This window comes from Chelon labrosus (genome assembly GCF_963514085.1).
Source record: "Chelon labrosus genome assembly, chromosome: 24".
Taxonomy (NCBI): domain Eukaryota; kingdom Metazoa; phylum Chordata; class Actinopteri; order Mugiliformes; family Mugilidae; genus Chelon; species Chelon labrosus.
In genome coordinates this window covers 5,927,717-5,947,113 of record NC_140357.1, presented here as the reverse complement: position 1 = coordinate 5,947,113, position 19,397 = coordinate 5,927,717, and the positions used below count along the sequence as shown (strand labels likewise).

Below are 19,397 nucleotides of genomic sequence, written 5' to 3'. Positions count from 1 at the left end.
AGTGGTCTTTAATGAGGTGTGAACAGAGGACCACAACCCTCTCCCTCCCTCCCTCCTCCTCTCCCACTATTTCATCTTCCCCTCTCTCTCACCCCTTGAGAGCGACTGAAACTGACAGACAGAGCGACAAAGAAATACACCGAGCGACACACGGACGGGTGAAGGGAGAAAAGGTGATGGTGGAGTTAATGGGAGAGAACGACGTCTTTTTTTCTCTTCTTCTTTTTTTCATTACTCCATCCCTCCATCCATCATCATGTGATCACAGCGAGAGCAGATCACAGGACCTGTGAGGGACACTTTAAAGATTTTCTCCCCAGCTGATAGCAACATCACTGTTTATGTGTGCACGAAGGCATGTGCGTGACTGCGTGTAATGGGCTCATACTGTGTGTGTTTGTGTGCAGGAGAAGCTGGATGTGCCTCCAGCCCTCTAACGAAAAGCCTGCCCACTCCCACTCATAATAACCCACCCCAGAATCATGGTTTTGTAGTTGAAGACCAGCCAGCTTCACTAATGCATCTCAAATTTGTGTGTTTGTGTGTGGATGTGTGTTTTCGCGCCTTGCAGCATGGCGGATCCCACTGACAAACAGCATATCAGCAGCCTGCCCTTGATTTGGATGAAGGGCAGTATTTCTACTTGAGTTAAACAGCGCTCTCCTACTTTGTTACCCTTAGCTTTAAAATGATGCCACACTTGCCAAGAATCCACCCCATGTTCTCTGAGCTTGTTAAAAACATGCCAGAACCTTGATTACCTTCCAGGTTTGGGATTTCACCTTCAACTTGTTCAAGTTCAGGGCAGCCTGCACTTCAAAACTAGCCTTCGCATTTGAATTGAGGTGAATGCAGGATTTATTTTCTTTTTAGAAGCATCTCTCATCTGAGCTTTAATTGCAAGGCAAGCGAGTGAACAGCATGCAATGCCCCTTCAACTGACACTCAATAGATTAATCCCGTTCATGACATCCCGAAGCTTGGAACTAACGCAGGTAAAGGTCATGGGAGACTAACAGCTCAGCTACAAGGTAGTGAAATAGTGGAAACTGCATTAGCAACATTTGTGTGTGTTAACAGAATAAGGCTGCATGTGCCTGAGAAGCCTCCTGAGCCGTGACAAGATCAGAAACTCAATGGGTGCAGCAGAACATATCTAAAATAACTACATTGTCCACAGCTGGAGTGAAACTATCTATGAGTAGAATGTAAAGTAAATTACTTAAGATATCCCCGAGACATATTTGCAACATAAAAAATTGATTGTTATATATAATAATCTGCGTCTGATAGGATTTTTTTTAATTAACCATTTTAATTCATGGACTTCATGAATCTATGAATATGCAAACAATATGCTCACAGCATGTGCACTACAGGAATGGGGTTTCCACATGACGCAGGGAAGGTTTCACATTGGACCATGGTAAAAGCAGTATTTAAAGTTCCAGTGTAGGATTTATGGGGACCTGTTCACAGAAATGGGTTATAGCATTCATAATTTAGCTTTCATTAGTGTATAATGATCTGTAACTATTAATCATGTGCTGCATCCACGATGTATACTCTGGATCAACATAATTTATTAAAGTAGTATTTATCTTTTTAGATGCACTGCTCAGGGGAACTATCCTGTTACTTCCTCCGCCTCCTTGGCGGTTGAAGGCTCATAACCCACCAGCTTCATCTCTAGTGCGTTGCACTGTGGGATATTTATACCAGTGTAGTGTCCTGTGCTTGCATGCTACAATAGTTCCCATGACAAAGTCGTATATTTCATATACTCTTGGTTTCATGCTAAGATTTCCGACATGCCAGTGCTTGGCCAAGCTCTGGCTGCATAGAGGGCCTTCCAAAGTGACAACTTGAATTTCGTGGAGCTACAGAAATAATAACTGGTCTCTGTAAGGAATGGAGGAGCAGCAACAATAAGCAGCATATATTTTTGAATGAAGAGGGGCTTCAGGGTTACGGCACAGTCAACAAACTCTGCAAGATGTGTTCTATATCTCTGCAGCAATGTTACACATACTGTATGTAACATTGCTGTTTGTGGAGCCTCTGACCCAAGTCGTCTTGTTGTAGGTTGTTGCTCATGTGTTGCTTTAAGATTATTACCAACCTGTGCCACATGTATTCAGTTTTCCCTGTTCATAACATCCTGGCAATCAGTAGTCGCTATCATGCTTTCCTACCTCAGGGTGCAACTGGAGGCATTTGCAAGGAGTGCTTCTTTATAATGTAACACTCGGTCAATGAAATATCCAAAGAAAAACTACTTGAAATATCTGCTTGACATAGAATTCACTCATACTGTGGTGCCGTAGCATTTGATTTGGGAATTAATTGTCACGTCATATTCTAGCTTTAGCAGTCACCAATAACGTGAACACATAATGTATAAGTCTGAAACTCATTCTCACAGTATATGCATGAGCTGTGGCTCTACGTTTGATGTTTGTATCCCCAGCTGAGTTCTCTTTTCATGTTACTATAAATACATTCCTGTGCACAGATCCCTCTCTCTTCAAATTCAGCAGTGTCTTGCCAAGACAAACCGTCAGTGCGGAAAAAGCTCACGTTTCTTTTCATGTCATCATGAAACCAAATAATCTGTGCATATTTCATCAAGAAAAAGGTAATTAAGGTAATGAGATTTTTTTCTTTTTTTTTGTTTTCTGTTGCATTAGAATACGCCAGGCAGAGCATTATTCGCTGCCGTTCATTTTAAAGTTATAATTAATGAGCTCATAGGCATTTTTTCTACATACAACCTGCTACTAGTCTCAACAAACTGCTTGATGCTTTATCAGGGTTCCCACGCGTCCTGGAAAACCTGGAAAACCTGGAAAATGATTGACCAATTTTCCAGTCATGGAAAACATATGGAAAATGAGAAAAAGGTCAAATGTCCTGGAAATTATTAAGTTATCCTGGAAAATTATTTATCCTCCCCCTACCTTCTGAGCGAATGCAAACGGGTTAAAAGTTATGCACATGCATGTCTTCTGGGCAACATACGGCACAGAGCTTCTCTGCTTCTAGCCAGCGCAGCGCCCCACGTGACACTACCAGCAAATCAAATTTGATTTTGTCGCTAGTTTTAGCAGAGAATTTCTGGCTTTAGCGACTTTTCAGATTCCGCGCCTGGAGACAAAACTATGGACTACGGTAAGTTGAAAAGTGCCAGTGTCGCTAGTATCATTCCAAAGAATGAGCGGGACAGGGGAATGTATTAGTGTATGACATGATAACCTGTCTCTGTAGCAGCTGAAAATGTCCTGGAAAAGTCCTGGAAAATAATTTCGGGTTAGGAGTGGGAACCCTGTTTATTTAAGACCATTATATGTTTTTATCTGTCAGTGGATGGAAGCCAATGCAGCACATTACTGCAGAATTCCTCTGAAATCACACACAAACAAACAGATAAAGACCCGGCAAAAAATCACATTCGCACATCACCAGTGATGTTTGACATTTTGAGGTGCGGACTTCCAACATTTATTGCACCATTCTTCTAATATGATTGTTGCTTCTGCATTGCAAACACAGACTGAAAAGCTGTTGTTCGAATGCCTCGGATGAACCATGTTTACCAGACAAAAACCTTTAGCAGCTGTGCAAAACGCATTAGTTAGAAAAAAAAACAACAGAATTGGAAAACTTGTAAGTAGGGAAAATGCATTTTATTTATTTATTTGTTTTTATTTTCTCAGAATTTAACCAGTGATTTTTTACGAAACTTAAACCAAGTACATTACATTACATGCTTGATTATTTGCAAATGTAAATCTGTGAGATGGAAGACTTTGACATTAATAAGGAACCTCCATGTACCAAATTATGATATAAAATTCATGATGTAAAAATTTCCTGGTCTTTAAACCCACGTAAAATAATTAAATCAAAACAATTTACTTATAGAAAGCCTTTAACTGGCCTCGTCAAGACCGAATCTTGCCCGCGGCATCTAACACAGCAGTGAAAATTTAATTTCAAGGGTTTTGCAGTTGCATCATAAAGCTCTCAGCTGCCATGTGCAGCACCATCACGGAGGCCAAATGGAGATTTGCAAGCCCACAAAGAATCGTTAAGAAAATACTCAAAAAAAAGATAAACTGAAGTCCTCTCTGTTCAAATGCCAACTTGTTTTTAGCTATGCATGCATGCAACATGTTGTGGTGAGTTATATCACCGCAGATTTTCCAGGTCCGGCTGGTCCAGCCATCACTGCTCAAGTCAAACCACAGCTCATTTGTACTGTAACAAGCCTTATACCTTTGAGTATTTCCAAGCATGCAGCGATAGGAAACCTCTCTGATGCCACTTTGAAGGCTAGAACCAATTAGGGAATCATTATAATGAGGAGCCTCTAAGTGCACGTCTTTTGTTACTCAGCAGCTGTCTAATTGGAGTTGGTGTATATCGAAGGGATTTGGGACGAAGGCTGTTCTGACGTAACTGTAATATGCTTTTAAATCAGCAAGTTGCTCATGACAGACCCATTGACAGTTTATATCGCACTGCTTGAACCAGAAGGTTTTGTATTGCCTTTGCATTGATACTATAAGCGTTTGCAAAACTCCGTTTTTCCAATCATTTTAACTGTGCAAAGCTGAAAAGCCTGCATCACCAACAGCAGATTGTGGCTTCACCGTCCTGTGCCCACTGCAGCTGTGAATGATGTCTACCTTAGGGTATATTGTATATTCAGAAATGGTTGAGTAGCTACACAGCTACTTCGTATACAGCATGGTTTGTATAGCAGTCCATGCCAAAGCATATCATCACTTACACAAGGATGGAATAGCATTAGCACTGAAGCAGCTGCAGCTTTGTGCATTGATGTTTAAAGCGTTGAATGGATAATTCAGAGTCATAGTCATTTATCCCTTTCTTCTCTGTCCACTCTTTAAATATTATATTTCCATGTATTTGTTCCCATTTTAATGCAGCTTTTATTGTGGTCTTTAATGAATAAATCATACTCCCACAGCCCACCAGGGAGAAAGATGTGGAATTTAATGTGCTCTCTCTTTCTTTCTTTTTGTTTGTCTTTTCACAGCTCCCCTGACAGACAAGCCGCCAAAAATCCTTTTCCCTTCAGAGAGCCAAATGAGCATCATAGAGATGGCAATAGGTAAGGAAACATGTTTCATTCCCCACAGCGATCGCTTATTTTCTGTCATTGTCATACTTGTGGCATATGCCTGCTCGTCTCAATGGCATTGCTTCGGATTTCTAGATCAGTCAATTGAAGCCGAATCCCCCCAAGTAGGTCCTGTTCTACTTAACAGTGGCTTTGTTTTCACTGGTATAATATGTTCCAGTTCCTTGCTTGGTGAGTGTTTATGATGGAAGTGTGGTGTTGAATGTTATTAGCGAATAATCATGATAATTTGTAGTTTCTACTGAAAATTTCCGTCAACTGTGTGTCAGCCGACATTCCTGTGCTGGTGGACTGGAAGCCTTATTGTTACATCCACCGGGAGGAATGGTTGGTTTCCCAGAACTGAAGAGAGGATCAACTATAGCAATTGAAACAGAATGGACAGGAACTGGGAGTATGATGGAAAAGCCTTGGATGCTTTGGATTAGACGTTCTAGGTTCAGATCTTTATTAAAGACAAACACACACAACCATTGGTGTGGCTGTTCCTTGTCATAGAGTACATATGGGTCCAGCTGTTATTTAAGACTATCTTGGATAGATTGAGTATAATTGAGTTTTTCCAAATCTAATCTTCCACATTATTTTCTTGGCATTTGTTGATTGGTTCTGCACAGATATGACTTAGAGTAGTCCAAGCAGTGCTCAGTACAAGAGTTTCAATCAGGTCTCTTTTCTGCTCCCTATTGTGAAAGGACCTTGAGTTTTCAGTTGGAAGGATAGAAGAAAAACAGGATGAGTCATTTGCCACATCTGTGTTTGAAAAAGAAAGCGACTGAGTGGGTATGAAAGCCATGTCCGCTGTTTATTCTCCAATCCCAAGGATGCCTCTTCGCTCACCACAAGTATTTTGGTTATTTTATGTAACATGTAAGCAGGTGGGGCCGTTCATCTGTAATGCATCAATGCCTCATCTCTCTTCACATCATCCCCAAGTGTATGATCTTAGCAATTCTTCATGTGATTGCCTCCAATTCTGCCTCACGCGGCTGACACAGAAACGTACTCTTCTGTTACCGGCTTTTGATACACAGCAGCTCATGGGAAAATTCCTGCTTTTGTGCCATACTGGGTGAAAGCTCAGCTGTTGGTGGAAGGGAAAATGGGTCATGATGGAGGCTTCCTTTGAAGTGAATTTGTCATGGGCGATGAACACAACTGGCTCGCAGAGGTAAAAGGTGGCAATCAGAAAATAGGCGCAAATCACAGTAGCTTTAAACTGATGATGGATAAAAGCTTCTCTGGCTTTTTCATCTGATAAGTTTTCATTGCGGATTAGGGTGATTTTCAAAATCCATTATCTGATAGCTGTGAGAACAGGCAATAATAGAGGGAAGATATGCCCCGATTTCCTTGTTATTATTACTGTATTTTCATGTTTTTCATGGTCCTCCCTGCACCTCTACACCCTTTTATATTCTACACAGAGTCAGCAGCTCTGTGTACATAATATATGAACACCTATTTGATTCTCTGCCTGTACAAGCTCCTATCAGTTCCTCTCAGCGTTGGGCTAGTGTGTTCCTGTCATCCACTGAGAGACCAGTCAAACTCAGCATACTTTTTTTTTTTTTTTTCGGGGTTTTGGCAGTTTTGGTGGAATTTTAATATTCATTCTTCCGTGAAATATCGAAGCACAAACGGCCCCTGCTGACAGTTAATTAGGCAGGTGAGAGGGGGGAAAGCGACAGGACTGTGGGAGGGCAAAATGTGGAGAGACGCTTTTCACGCTCTTGTTGTGGAACTCAAGGGAAGAAGTGAGAGAGAGGAAGGAAGGAACTGTAAAAATGAGGGGTACCAACTCATCAGCACATACTTTCCATCCATGGCCCGAGCACTTGTTCTCCTGATGGATGAGGTTCCTCTGTTATAATTGATTCAAATTTCGAATGCTTTTTGAAAACGTGTTGCATAAACGCTCTTCTCAGCCCTTGGTGGGCATGTCTCTCCACTATTGGAGGGATAGAGAGCACATACAGTTAGGGTCTGTAATTCAGTCTGACATTGCCAGTCTTTCACTCTGTCTTGTGTACATGAGGAATAATGGTCTTCAGTGCCCAAGGAGACAAATTTGTTTCTAGTAGACTACTAATGTGTACAACTTGTAAACACTTTAACAATGAGGTGATTAATTTCCTTAATGCATGAACAAGTTTGTGGCTTTCTTGTCCAATCACTGCGGATGAAACTGCATTTGTCACTTCTGTGTTCTTGAACACCACCTTCTTTGGGCTTTATTGTGCTGCTGCTTCTGCTGGCAGGTTTGATTTGTTGTCGTGCTGTTTTCCATGCAGGGCTAACACGTCAATTGCAACCTTACTTGCCCACCTATCCTGACATTTTATTTTGGCTTAGATTGAATTTACAGCCATTGTGCCACTCAGTTTGTGATGCTCATTCTGGGAATACCCAGCGAGTTCCCCTGTGATCTTGATTGGCTGTTAAAACTTCAATCCCTTTCTAGTGCCTCCTTCCTTGGGATATCACACTTCATCCCCTGACACTTGACATTACGACACTGCAGCAGGTTTTCTGAAATTGCAGCAGAGGGAAAACAAGGCGATGGTGACTGAGCCTTCTTTCTAAAGTCTTTCTAACCTCTTCTCACAAATGAACACTTCAGTTTAAGAAGAAATCCACCTTTTGGTACTCTGTGCGATATTCAGTGGAATTCGACACTTGTTTTGTGTCTGAGTAATTGAACTGATTGTCTTCACTTCTTCCCCCAAAGCGCCTTGTCTTGTTGAACCTCGTTTTGTGGTTTGCTTTGTTTCCCACAATGTTGTTTTTGGGAGCCCTGAGGGGATAAAGGTGAATTTGTGGTTTTCAGTGGAAGGTACTTAAGCAACAAACTGTGAACACAGGAATGTGTTAAAGGTCAAGGATACATTTCTATAATACCTAAAAACACAGGCTTTTTTTCCATTTAGTAAAAAAATTAGTGTCTTTGTCTTGACTGTGTTTAATAATAGACTTTTTCATTTTCATTATTTGGTTGGATCCCATGGATGTGCATTAATTAACTTGTTAATTTGTATCCGTCAGTCATGCTACATCGAGCATTTGCTTCTGCCTTAACCGTGGACTGTGATTAATGATGGACAAACACCCCTCAACGGTGTCTCCAGCCATCGGCATCTTGACATTGCTCGACTCTGGCAAATTTAAAGAGGTGGTTACACTCCACATACAGCTGAGGCGTGGGTGTGATGCCTGTGCAGACAACTAGAGATCTGTGACGGTAACCATCTGTCACTCAAAGCTGCAACACTTAATTAGGTATAATTTAAGCCTCAGTTTTGAAAATTTACCCACGTACTGTTGTCAGCAAAAGGGGAATAAGATACAGAGACAAAAACCTCCTGTAGTAATGTTTATTTCTGCTGTAAATTAGAGTACCTTTGGGACTATGAGTATTAACTTCATTTTGTAGTCAACCACAAGTGGCCATTTGAAGAACTGCAGCTAAAGAGGTTGCAGCTTATTCTGAATGTACCGTTACCTCCAATTAATAGTGTTTTCTTTCGTGTTTTTAATGTCGAACAACATGACTGGCTTGCACAGAGAACTGACAAAAACCTCATCCAATATCTTTGGGTTCAATTCAAATGTCTTATTGATTAGCATCAGTGTTCTACCTCATAAATGTCCTTTTGGTGCACTTACTTTTCACCAGGTTCTGCTTTGCACTCAAGTGAGGAGGCATTTGAATAGGATAGTATAAACAGTATATTCATTTGTAACCACTAAAGAGTAGTACAAAATGCATTACTTTAATCACACACTTCTTAAAAAATAACCTCTTCAAAATCCCTTTGTTCTGCTTAGCCTCTAACAATCTGACAGCCTGCGCCGCTCTCAAAGGCTTCCTCAGGTTGGTGCATAATAACAGTGTAAACTGAAAATTGGTCTTCAGTCGCTCATTGGAAAGATGTACATGGTCTAATGACATGAGCTGGGGGTACCTCAGTCAGAACAAAACTATTATTATCACGAATCGACTTGAAAGTCTGTGGCCACATCAAATTAGAATTTGCAATCATTTGGTAATGATGAGGTTGTACTTTTATTCTAGTGCAGGTCAGGTTGCTATGTGGCTCCCATTTCCTCTCAGCTGACATACCCTCTCATTAAGCTCAGGATCTAAACTGAGAGACTTGATGAATTCAGATCAGTTCTTTTACATCCTCGGTAGAAACAAAGTACAAAGAAATGATAAACTGCACTTAGACAGCAGACGAAATGTCAAATTTCCTCACACTGATGGAATGTGGGAACTCGCATCAACAGATGGTTCAGAGCTGTATAACCTTTACTTGACTTTATCAATCTATGAATGTTGATCATCCCATTATCCAGGAACAGATTTCCTCCTGTAGGTGCATGGATTTTATCTTCTAACGTTGTGCTGTTTGAGATCGTCTCCCATTGATTTAGTCCCCTTTTTCAATATTTAATGATTAACATTGATGTCATGGTTGTTCTCCTACTGACAATCTGCAATGGGATGAAGCCACATCATGCTTCAGTGTAATTGATCACGCTCAAGGTAAACACCAAGGTTCCTGGAGAATGGGTGTAAACGTCAAGGGGTCAGGAAGACATAACGATCACGAGTAGGTTTATTGATTTGGTTTTCCTTACTTGTAACATAGAAAGCATGTACCGCCTTTAGATGACACCTAACTCAACTCATCCTAGCACATGTCAAACAAAAAAACAATTGACTTTAAATAAGAAACAGCATGGAGCCAGATTTAGGCCACTCACCAGACTTTATGGATTACAGATTACAGACGACACACACAAATACTTTGTGTTGTGCGCTGTGTTGAAATCAAACACATCTTCAAAGTATCACTCAATACCGCATTCGGTACATTCTCCACACAGGGAAACATCGCAAGACGCATTTTTGTATTAAAAAGAAAAAAAAGTCTCACGTCACCCAATAACACACACATCCACTCTCATGTACACACCAGCCATCCCTCCAAATGTCACAGGCTCGGCAGGATTCTGCCAAAGGTTCAGAGGCCCTGGGATCAATATTACATCATTTCTCTCAATTAGGGCATATTTATTCCCCTCAAGTTATTGTACATCTGTGAGTGATCTTATCTGCATTCCTGGCAAGCCTCCAGATGAGTCGAGGCCCTGGAGGGAGGGGAAGACAGAGTGAGATAAAGATGAAGAGAGAGAGGAGGAAAGAGAAAGAGAGAGAAATGGAGGTAGGGGGAGTTTGGGCCAAGATTCAGGGGAAGGGAGAAAAAGTGAGCGAGATCATTTAAGATTCGCAGAGGGGATGAAATATGATGGTGTCTTACCTTGGGTTATTACAGATGAAAGTGGTTACAAGACGGCGCACTGTCCCAAATGGTTAATATGCCCTGCAGCGTAGAGATATAAATCGTGACTGTCATATTAGAAGGGGTAGGGGTTGCTGGTGGTGATTGGAAGGGAGTCTTGGCAAAGGGATGCTCCCATTAGTGTTTTACATAAGAACGGTAATGAGAGGGACAGTCACAAGACCTGATCGGCCCACTGGACCGAAGAAGGCTAATTTCACTCAATAGTTGAGGAAATCCGCTCGAGCGTGACCGCAGGGCTGATACTGTGTTTCAGATCATGACTAACCTCAAAAGTCAAGCTTTTGTCTCACCTTGGCCGTGGCCCCGCTCTGCTTCCTGTCACCGGCTCCCTTCTGCAGCCTTGTACCTGCCTCTGCAAACTTAAGAGGAAAAATGACTGAAGGCATTTGCTCCCCTTAGCAGAAAATAGCATCAAAGAACCGGCCAGGGCGCATGAGTATTAAGATATACTGCATCTTGTCTGTGCCAGCGATGCATCCCATCTCTGGGTGGACCTATTAATCATAAATTGGGCTTTGGTGTGTAGTTTACAGAAATTCTGGTTTGATGTCATTTTCTATATTTACGTTTATTGGCTTAAGAGTGCATGTAAGTACATAGGAAGGTCACAAGACCTCTGCCTTTGTCAGGCTTGCATAATTTAGCAGATCAGTGATGCTGTTCATGAAACATTAAAATACACCCTAAGGTCAAGAAGAAAACTTGATGACTACAAGGTTGTGATCTCACCTGTTGTAATGTAGCCAGATGATTTATTTATATCACAATTACTGTAGAGGTGAGATCCTACTGAAGGCTATTTAAATGGGCACTTGTAATCGGCAATCAACTCGTCTCTGATGGAAGGAGTTTGCGAACTTGGGCATTGCTGGGCCACACCGGAGCAACATCAAAGAAATGTTAGCAATGATGGCCATCTGTGGTGTGTTCAAGTGTAATTTTCTGCCTCAGACATAGGCAACTAAGACTACAACCAATGGCACGCTGGCACACACAAGCAGGGTAGATAGAACTGTCTGGAAAGATTGTGTAGAGATGGCATCTCCACAAATTTGCTGATCAGTTTGTCTATATTTTATACATCCGAGATTTGTGTATTTAAATGTTCAGGTAACTCATTCTCAAACTGAAGAGTCCACGGATGCTATTCTGACTTTGTTTATTTCCTTAACCTCTGTTTCTTTTCTGGGTCACTGGCTACCTAAGCTGAGCATGCAGTCAAAGTGATGTCTCTCACTCTGCAGTTGATTCAACATGCTAAATGGGCTGAAAAGCCACTGTCAAAGGTCTGACAAGTCGCAAATGGAACAGGATGCACTGCCAAAACTAGGGTCACGATCCCTTATTGACTGCCAGACACCAGCAAACGGTCGGCAGGCGGCTCGGTGTGTCGCGACCCTTGCACAAGTACTGTGAAAACAATTAAAGATAAAAAGATTTTTCAGCCTCATGATGGATGTTTAAGTTCAGTGTAGAGATTTAATTTACCACATTAAGCACGTAACTGAATATAAAAAGTTAGATTTCATCTGATCTAGTTAGATTTCTGTAAATCACTTTACATCCAGTGCCAAAGGGTTTTCTTTGTTTTATTCTTTCTCTGCAGTATTTGCATGAAACAACTACAGCACAAGCCCTGGTACAAGCTACATAACCAATACAGTCACTCTGACCTCCTCACTTTCTGCTTAAAGGCACGGACCGAGATGGTGCACTGCAGAAATGTAAAGTACAAAAGTAATTTGTCAGCATACTGAGCTGCCCAAAGTTGTTGTTAGGGCTACTCAGTACAGCAGAACACTGGTTAAAATGTCTCTGTTTTTTGCTGCTATATAGGTTTTTGAGCAGCATTTCAGTGTCTTTCAAGATCGCCCGGACATTTAAATGTAAAAACCTTATTGCACAGGTTTATAGGTGAGGTACCACTGCAGTCATGTTGGCTTCTTAGCACTGTAAAAATATAACAACTGTGGTCTACCTTTTCAGGCTGTCCCAGCTGCAGTAGGTGTGTGTGTAACACTTTATGTTTCTGTACAACAACCCTCTGCTCTGTGATTGTTAACTCCAGTGGTTTGGGGCTTGTTTCAGCGCGGTGTATCTTTAGCGCCACAAGGTTTTTGGGGTTATTACTGGATTTTTCTTTTAGTTAGTCTTTCACCGACTCATGTCTCCTGTGCTTCTGCAGCCGATGTGCATCCAGTGCAGTTCCCATCCAGCTGTTGCTCTGTCAACAGCTGTCTCCTTCAGATCTGAGCTAGAATTTGAAATTTAAAAGCATCTTATTCACGCACATACACACTGCCTCGTTTCTGCTTTGTGTAGTCTCCCTCTAGTGCTGTCATGAATCAGTAGCATCTGCATTGTTGCAGTGATAGACTTCGTCTGATATTCAATCTCATTCGAACACCAGCGTATGGATTACCAACAGCAGCAAGGCTCACTTTGCATCTCGTTCAGCGCTGCGTGACAGCTTGGCACCCAAGAGCCACCTGCTTTAAATTTAAACGCACCTTTTAGTGTGGCAGTTAAGCACAGAGATTTTTACAGCCATTAGATTAGCCCTCAGTTTAACCTCAACACGGTGGCTCACTTTGCTTTTTTGTGAGCCACAATTCAAAAACTTCCAATGCTAGCAGGCGGAGAAGACATTCATTTTCTCTGCTGACTTAATTTTTGTATGTTGTTTGATGCCATTTGTGTCTGAAGTTATAGATTATGCTGAGCTTTTTATCCCTGACAGCAAAGAGAACCAGGGTAGCTTACAGGTTTATATATTTTAGGAATGTATCAGGCTCCTCTGCAAAGCTAGTTCCACTGCAAAACACACAGCCCAAAGCCAAACCCTGCAAACTCTTCCCTCATCATCATTCCTTTGGCAGAGCATGTATGTTTCCTGGTTGAACTAATTGCCCTCACTGTATTCTCAGCCAAACAGGTGGCCATATTGGGTTCCTTCTGGCTGCGTTTATGTGACAGTACGTCCAGGTTGGACAGAGATGACAGTGTCTCCTCTCCGCCCGGAGCATGACCTTGGTTGGACGATGCTCCCTCAGCACCTCTGTCTTTGGTCTCACATTGGTCTTTTGGGCCAACTTCTGATTGTGTGTGTGTTCTTTTCTGTGTGTGAGGGAGACACAGCGAGATGGAGCGTCCTCTGATGTCCAGCCAGAGAGCTAGTGGGCCAGGATGAGAGTCAGGAGGGGAGGGAGCTGACAGTGGCAGCAAACTTCGCCCTGTGCCACATAAGAACACATGAGAGCTCAGATATAAGAAGTCAGGTTACAGCTGCTGCCCACACATTGACACATATGTGTGCACGCACAATATGCAGCACTCTTAAAGACAGCTGAAACATGAGCTAATGCTTCACACGTTCACACACACACACAGAGGTCGTATGCAGCTTTTACCACCTCACACTGTCACCTCAGGGGAGTTGTATGTGCTAAAGCAATCTCACATGATCAGATTTGTCTTCTACCACACAGATACAGCTTTCACTTGCTTAGTCTATTGTATCTACAGTTGTGGTCCTCTTGTTTGGTCCGTGGGCGGCCGTGCTACTGGGAATAGGGATGTGTCAGATGAAATGTTGTGGATATTTGTCTCATAACTGCTATGAGTCAGGCAACACCTTGTTTCTATAGCTTGGCTAAAGAAACAGTGTTTTTTTCTTCAGCTGTAGGAGGATTATGACATGCTCAGATAGGTCCTGACTTCTCTGCAGACTAGAATAGAATAAAGTACAACAGAAATGTATATTGTTGAGAGTTATTGTCCTCATAGCATCTTCTGCTATCGAACATATCGAATATGTTTCAGCCCAGCCTTCTTGATTTTCATTCATATTTCCGCTGTTGTTCATGATGAAGCAGTAGCAATGTTTTGGCTGTAGTCCTCATATGTGGATAATTTCCGAAGTTAGTAGTACTACTTCAACAAATGTGAAGAGCCTGTCGTTCAATCCAGGGTCAGAGTTTTCAGGTGATGCACTTGTAACGAAACTCCCAGATCATATTCATTACTAATTCTGAGTCAATCTGATGGTCCTGAGCACAAAAACATTGCCGTTATAATATTGTTCAAAAATAAACGTGGGAACAGCTGCCATCATTTGACAAACACAATCAATTGTCAGCTAACAAATTCTTTTATATCCACCCCATTCTAGCATGAAAAAAGAGCAATGTAACTCTGCATGCTAGCTGGCATTGTTAGCTGTCATTTTCCCCCCTCTTTGAATGCTGGAATTTAATCAATTGTCATACAGTTGGGATGCAGCTTATGAGTATGCAGTTCTTCCCCGAGCGTTCTGCGTGACAGTCACAGGACACACTTGCCAATATGAAATTCAAAATTGTTACTTCGCTGTTCAGCATACTTCCTTTCGGAAGGTACCAGAATGTTCTCAACAATGCAACCAAAGTGCCCAGAAAATGTTTTATTGTCAGAAAGATTTCATTTTCTCTTCCTGGTTTGTAGTGAGGGAAACCACAGCTACTTGTGCCAGCCGTCTTGGCAGCACTGCAGGTTTAATCTCCGAGACTCAGGCTAACCATGACACGCAAGCCTCTCTCTCTTCTATGGCAAGCACACACCAGAGAATTCACTCTCCCTTCCGACCACAGGCCTGATAGAAGATAGAGCAAGATATCGAGCATCCTTCCATGCAGTGACACAGTACTGATATTGGTTTCAATTATGACAGCAACATAGCTAAGACAAAGTGTTCTTTAAAAGTCTTGTGCACCGTTGGGTCCCTGGTCCATTAGTTGCTGCAGCTGGTGGTTTAATAAGTTGAAAAGGCATCAATAAAGGATTTTCAAGGATTTTATTTCCCTTTCTCTTCCCTTTTTCAGTTTAATGTCACATACAGGACCAGACTATGCCTTTTTTTTTAAAATGTTTTTCATTGAACATGTCCCTGACGGATGTATTGTAAAATTTTAAATGCGACACACACGAAGCATTCAAAATGAAGCTCCCTCGAAGGCAGTATGGTCAAAATTAGCCAAATAAATTGACTTGGTTAGGGTTAGGCTAAAGGTCGTCGTCATGGCAACAGTCGTGAGATTGGAGCACTTGTTCCCCCCTCATGGAAAAAGGCTGTCTACGTTCAGTCATGAGTGGCTGCTTTAAACGCTGCACCGTAAATGATTGCTTTACATAACAGACAAGTTTTATATGTAAAAATGGCCGTGCAACCTCTAAAATAAAATCAATGTGAAAATATATATAAGTAAGTAAAAATAAAGTCATATAAATTACTATATTTTCTATTTTACTTCATGCCACTCCTGTGACTTTGCATTATTAGTTGCTTGGATGTTGTGACCAACATTATGTAAATATCAGTCACTGCTGTAGGTGAAAGTATGCCTGTCTTTATCAGCCTGAACAGAGATTCAGTAAATTTGCTTCAACTGAGTGTTTGGCTCAAGATGTAGCTGTTGAGTATCGGCTCTGTCGGGCGCTGCACACACACAATTTGACAGATTAGAAAACTTTGAAGCAAGATACAAACCGCAAACCACCAGCAGTCACAGAGGAATCAAACTCACCCAGAATGATGGCTCACTGTGCTGCCAAGGTTTTTTTTCCTTCTTCATCACCATCTCCTCCTCTAGCAGCCACTTAGAAGAGTAAATTTAGCATATAGGAGTCTCCCTCCCTTCCTGGCATCACTGCATCCAATTTTTTATTTTTTTAAAAAAAGTCTGTTATCTCTTGTTGCCACTTGGGGCTGCCAAAGTGCAAAACTGCCCTGCCACAAAGTATAAAAGCCAGCGCTTTCAACCCCAAATTACACCAACAAACATCTTGAGTTTAGCTTATTTGGCAAGAAAAAAAAAAGAAAGTAGAAATCAGCCAAGCTGTCTTGCTTTTGTAGACAACCAGATTTCAAAGTGGCATCAAATTATCATAAATAAATCAGTTCCAGAGGAAAAGCAAATGTATGCCTAAATATTGTGTCATAATATTGAGTCCATTAACATGATCAATAAGTTGACTCCGGACAGTGGTCGTTGAAGTTTTCCCAGAATAAACTTAATTTATATTGGAAGGAACAGGTTGCACTGATATTCAGCAAATGTTGGAGGGATGTGTGAAAGAAAAACTGCACTAACCTATCAACACCAGGCAGCTTCAGAGTCCCCAGGCTGTGGAACTGGTTGCTGCCAAGTTGCCCCTCTCGGTGTGTGTGCATGTTCTCTGGTGCTCTATTGTACAAACTGTGTGCATGTGTGTTGAGTGCGAGGATTGTCCCAGTTTAGAAGACCCAGAGATATGACTCATCAGCTAATAAAGCACGAGGCAAAGGAGAAGTGTGTGTGAGCTAGAGGGGCCGAGAGAAAGAGAAGCATATCTGTTTGACTCTCTGTGCCAGTATGCGTTTTTGCTTTTTATAAGTATGAGTGTGCACTCATATTTTAATGTGTATAGAAAGAATAATTGTGCTTCCACCATTGTATATACCCCCCTTGTCAAAACACATCCACACACACTCTCCTCATACTTCCTTCCATTAGAAAGAGCAAATGCATTGAGCATCCACTCATCCTTCCCCTTGTCACAACTGTAAATTGTGTCTGTGTGTCCTTAGGCGTCCTCAGTGTGTTGCCAGGCTTGTGGTCTCCATCCCTGATGCTCCTGACAAACATGTCACATTCAGCGTACAATGGCTGCCGGGGGTTATGAGCTGTGCAGGATTTTGCCGGCTTATGTTCATGCTCATAACATTTTAAGCTGATGCCACATATATCGCCGAAGGACTAATAGAGATAATAAGTTATGTTAATTTCTGCGCTCATTGTTTGTTCAGTTATGGCTTATAGTTCATTAGTCACCATTAAATACAGGGGTCTGTAGAAAACTCTATTAGATATAATGGAGTCCACTTTCTGCACGCTGGACTAGCTCCAACACAGAAAAGAGAATAATAGAGCAATGCTACATGTAGCTACTTAACCATATTGATAAACACTAACACAGTGCATCACTTTTAGTGTCGCTGGTTGACATAATGAGAAAACCATTGCTGTTACACTCTACGTGTATAGTTTCAGCATGGCTTGAAGGCCGCTCTTCTGACAACTGACTGAGAGGAAGCTAAATATGACACAGTAGCACGCCTCTTTTTCCCAGAATTTCACTAAATCTGACCATAGTTTATGGCTTTTTCTGTATTGATTTTATTTCCCCTGTCAGCGAGGATGTCCACTGGACACATTCTGACCGGTTGTCATGATTGTTAGCATCTGAACTTGGCCTTTACCGGGTAATGCTGGCGCTCATTTTCTAAAGGTGGGTAATAATGTCAGCTAAACGTCAGTCATGCTGGGGAAAAAAAAAGTTAAAAAACATGACGTTAAAGGTGGAATGTTTTGCTTGGGTGAAGTCTGCAGCTCGGTGCACGCAATTTCTTTGTGTTTTATACATTCAGACCAAAACAAATACTTTAAAGCGGTGTGTTGCAAAAAGTTTTCATTGAGTCCCCAGTGTTTGGCCTTGGGTAACAGTTATTCCCATTCATAGATACTGACTGAAATAATACTGTTTTAAGCTTGAGTTTAGGCAGCGCTCAGGGCACACTCTATTAGAATCAAGGTCATTTTAATTTTAACAAGCATCTATAGTGATCTGAAAGTTTTGTTTGGAATAAAACCAACCAACAGCAAACTTTACATGCTGATCACTGGGCAACTATCTTCAAAAACCTTCTCTTCAGGGCACTGAAATCAAGGGCATGCACCACGTTACACACGAGGTCATATCGTTTTTTTTGTTTTTTGTTTTTTATATCCACAGAAGTGAATGACTCATCAGGTCAAAGGCAGAACCAACACATCCCCAAAGGCACACACGGCAAACACTGAATCGAATTAGATCGTGCCACTCATACGTGTTTTTCCGGGCTCCGCTGGGTTTCCGTTGTAATTGAGACGGCCCGCGGAATCGCATCTCCTGCATCATCATTTTTGTCAGGAAGCACAACGCGGAGAGCATCTACGCTCACCCAACAGCTGTCAATCTGCCAGCTGCTATGCTCTCTTCCCACGTCTGGAGGAGAGGCCGATGCATCTTACCTCCTGGGATGCCTTATGTGTGAATGTGTGCGAGTGAGGTGACGGGGTTAGAGATCACGTTAGTAAAGCAGTGAGGAGCATGCAGGGTGGAGATAGGAGGGACAGACAGGTTCATTTTTTTATTGGCCTTGGGGGTTTATTACAACATTGGTTCAACCCACATCATTTCCTACATATTAATGGGTTTAACCCATAAATAACAACATATGTTTCCTTTTGTTTTAGTGCAAAGATGTACGAGTACATTATGAAAAAGTTTACAATTAATGAACTATCCTTTTACAAAACCTTTTGTGATTTTTTGGGGGGAAATTTTGGCAATTTCAACCCATTGCTGCCATCTACACTTTAGTTCTGGCCTCATTGTTGTGATATGTCTGCAACTCTTAAACATAGCAACCCTTGGTGAACAAATTAGGAATAGGTGCAGAGTTTTGTTGTGCAGTTAATGTCTTTTTAGCACTTTGCATATTCACCCTGGGACCAGATTGGACCCTCTGGTGGGACGGTTTTGACCCGGAGGCTGTACGGTTGACACCCCTGTTATATACAGTAAATGATGAAGCTCTATTTTAACATACATATGGATGAATCTGCAGTCTGCCTCCTTTAGGATTTAGTTGCTGTTGCAGTCATTTTCCCCCATAGGTAAATTTGCATAGATTACCATTAAGATTCCAGCCCCTTTTGTGCTCTTCCTCAGGTAGATTATGAATCGTGGAAGAGAGGGCGCTTCCTCAAAGTGGGCGAGGCAGCGCTGTTTTGACT

At 41.7% G+C, this 19,397-nt stretch overlaps 1 protein-coding gene across 1 annotated transcript in view; it reads left to right on the top strand.

The window, feature by feature from the left end:
* Window positions 1–19,397, top strand: part of LOC311509213 (interleukin-1 receptor accessory protein-like 1) — a gene marked incomplete at its 3' end in the record, with an annotated part of 191,289 nt that overhangs the window by 104,904 nt on the left and 66,988 nt on the right. The window contains exon 5 of the mRNA XM_084574313.1: window positions 5,066–5,140. Coding sequence (XP_084430439.1) covers window positions 5,066–5,140 — 75 coding nt within the window. The remainder of the gene's footprint in view (window positions 1–5,065; window positions 5,141–19,397) is intronic.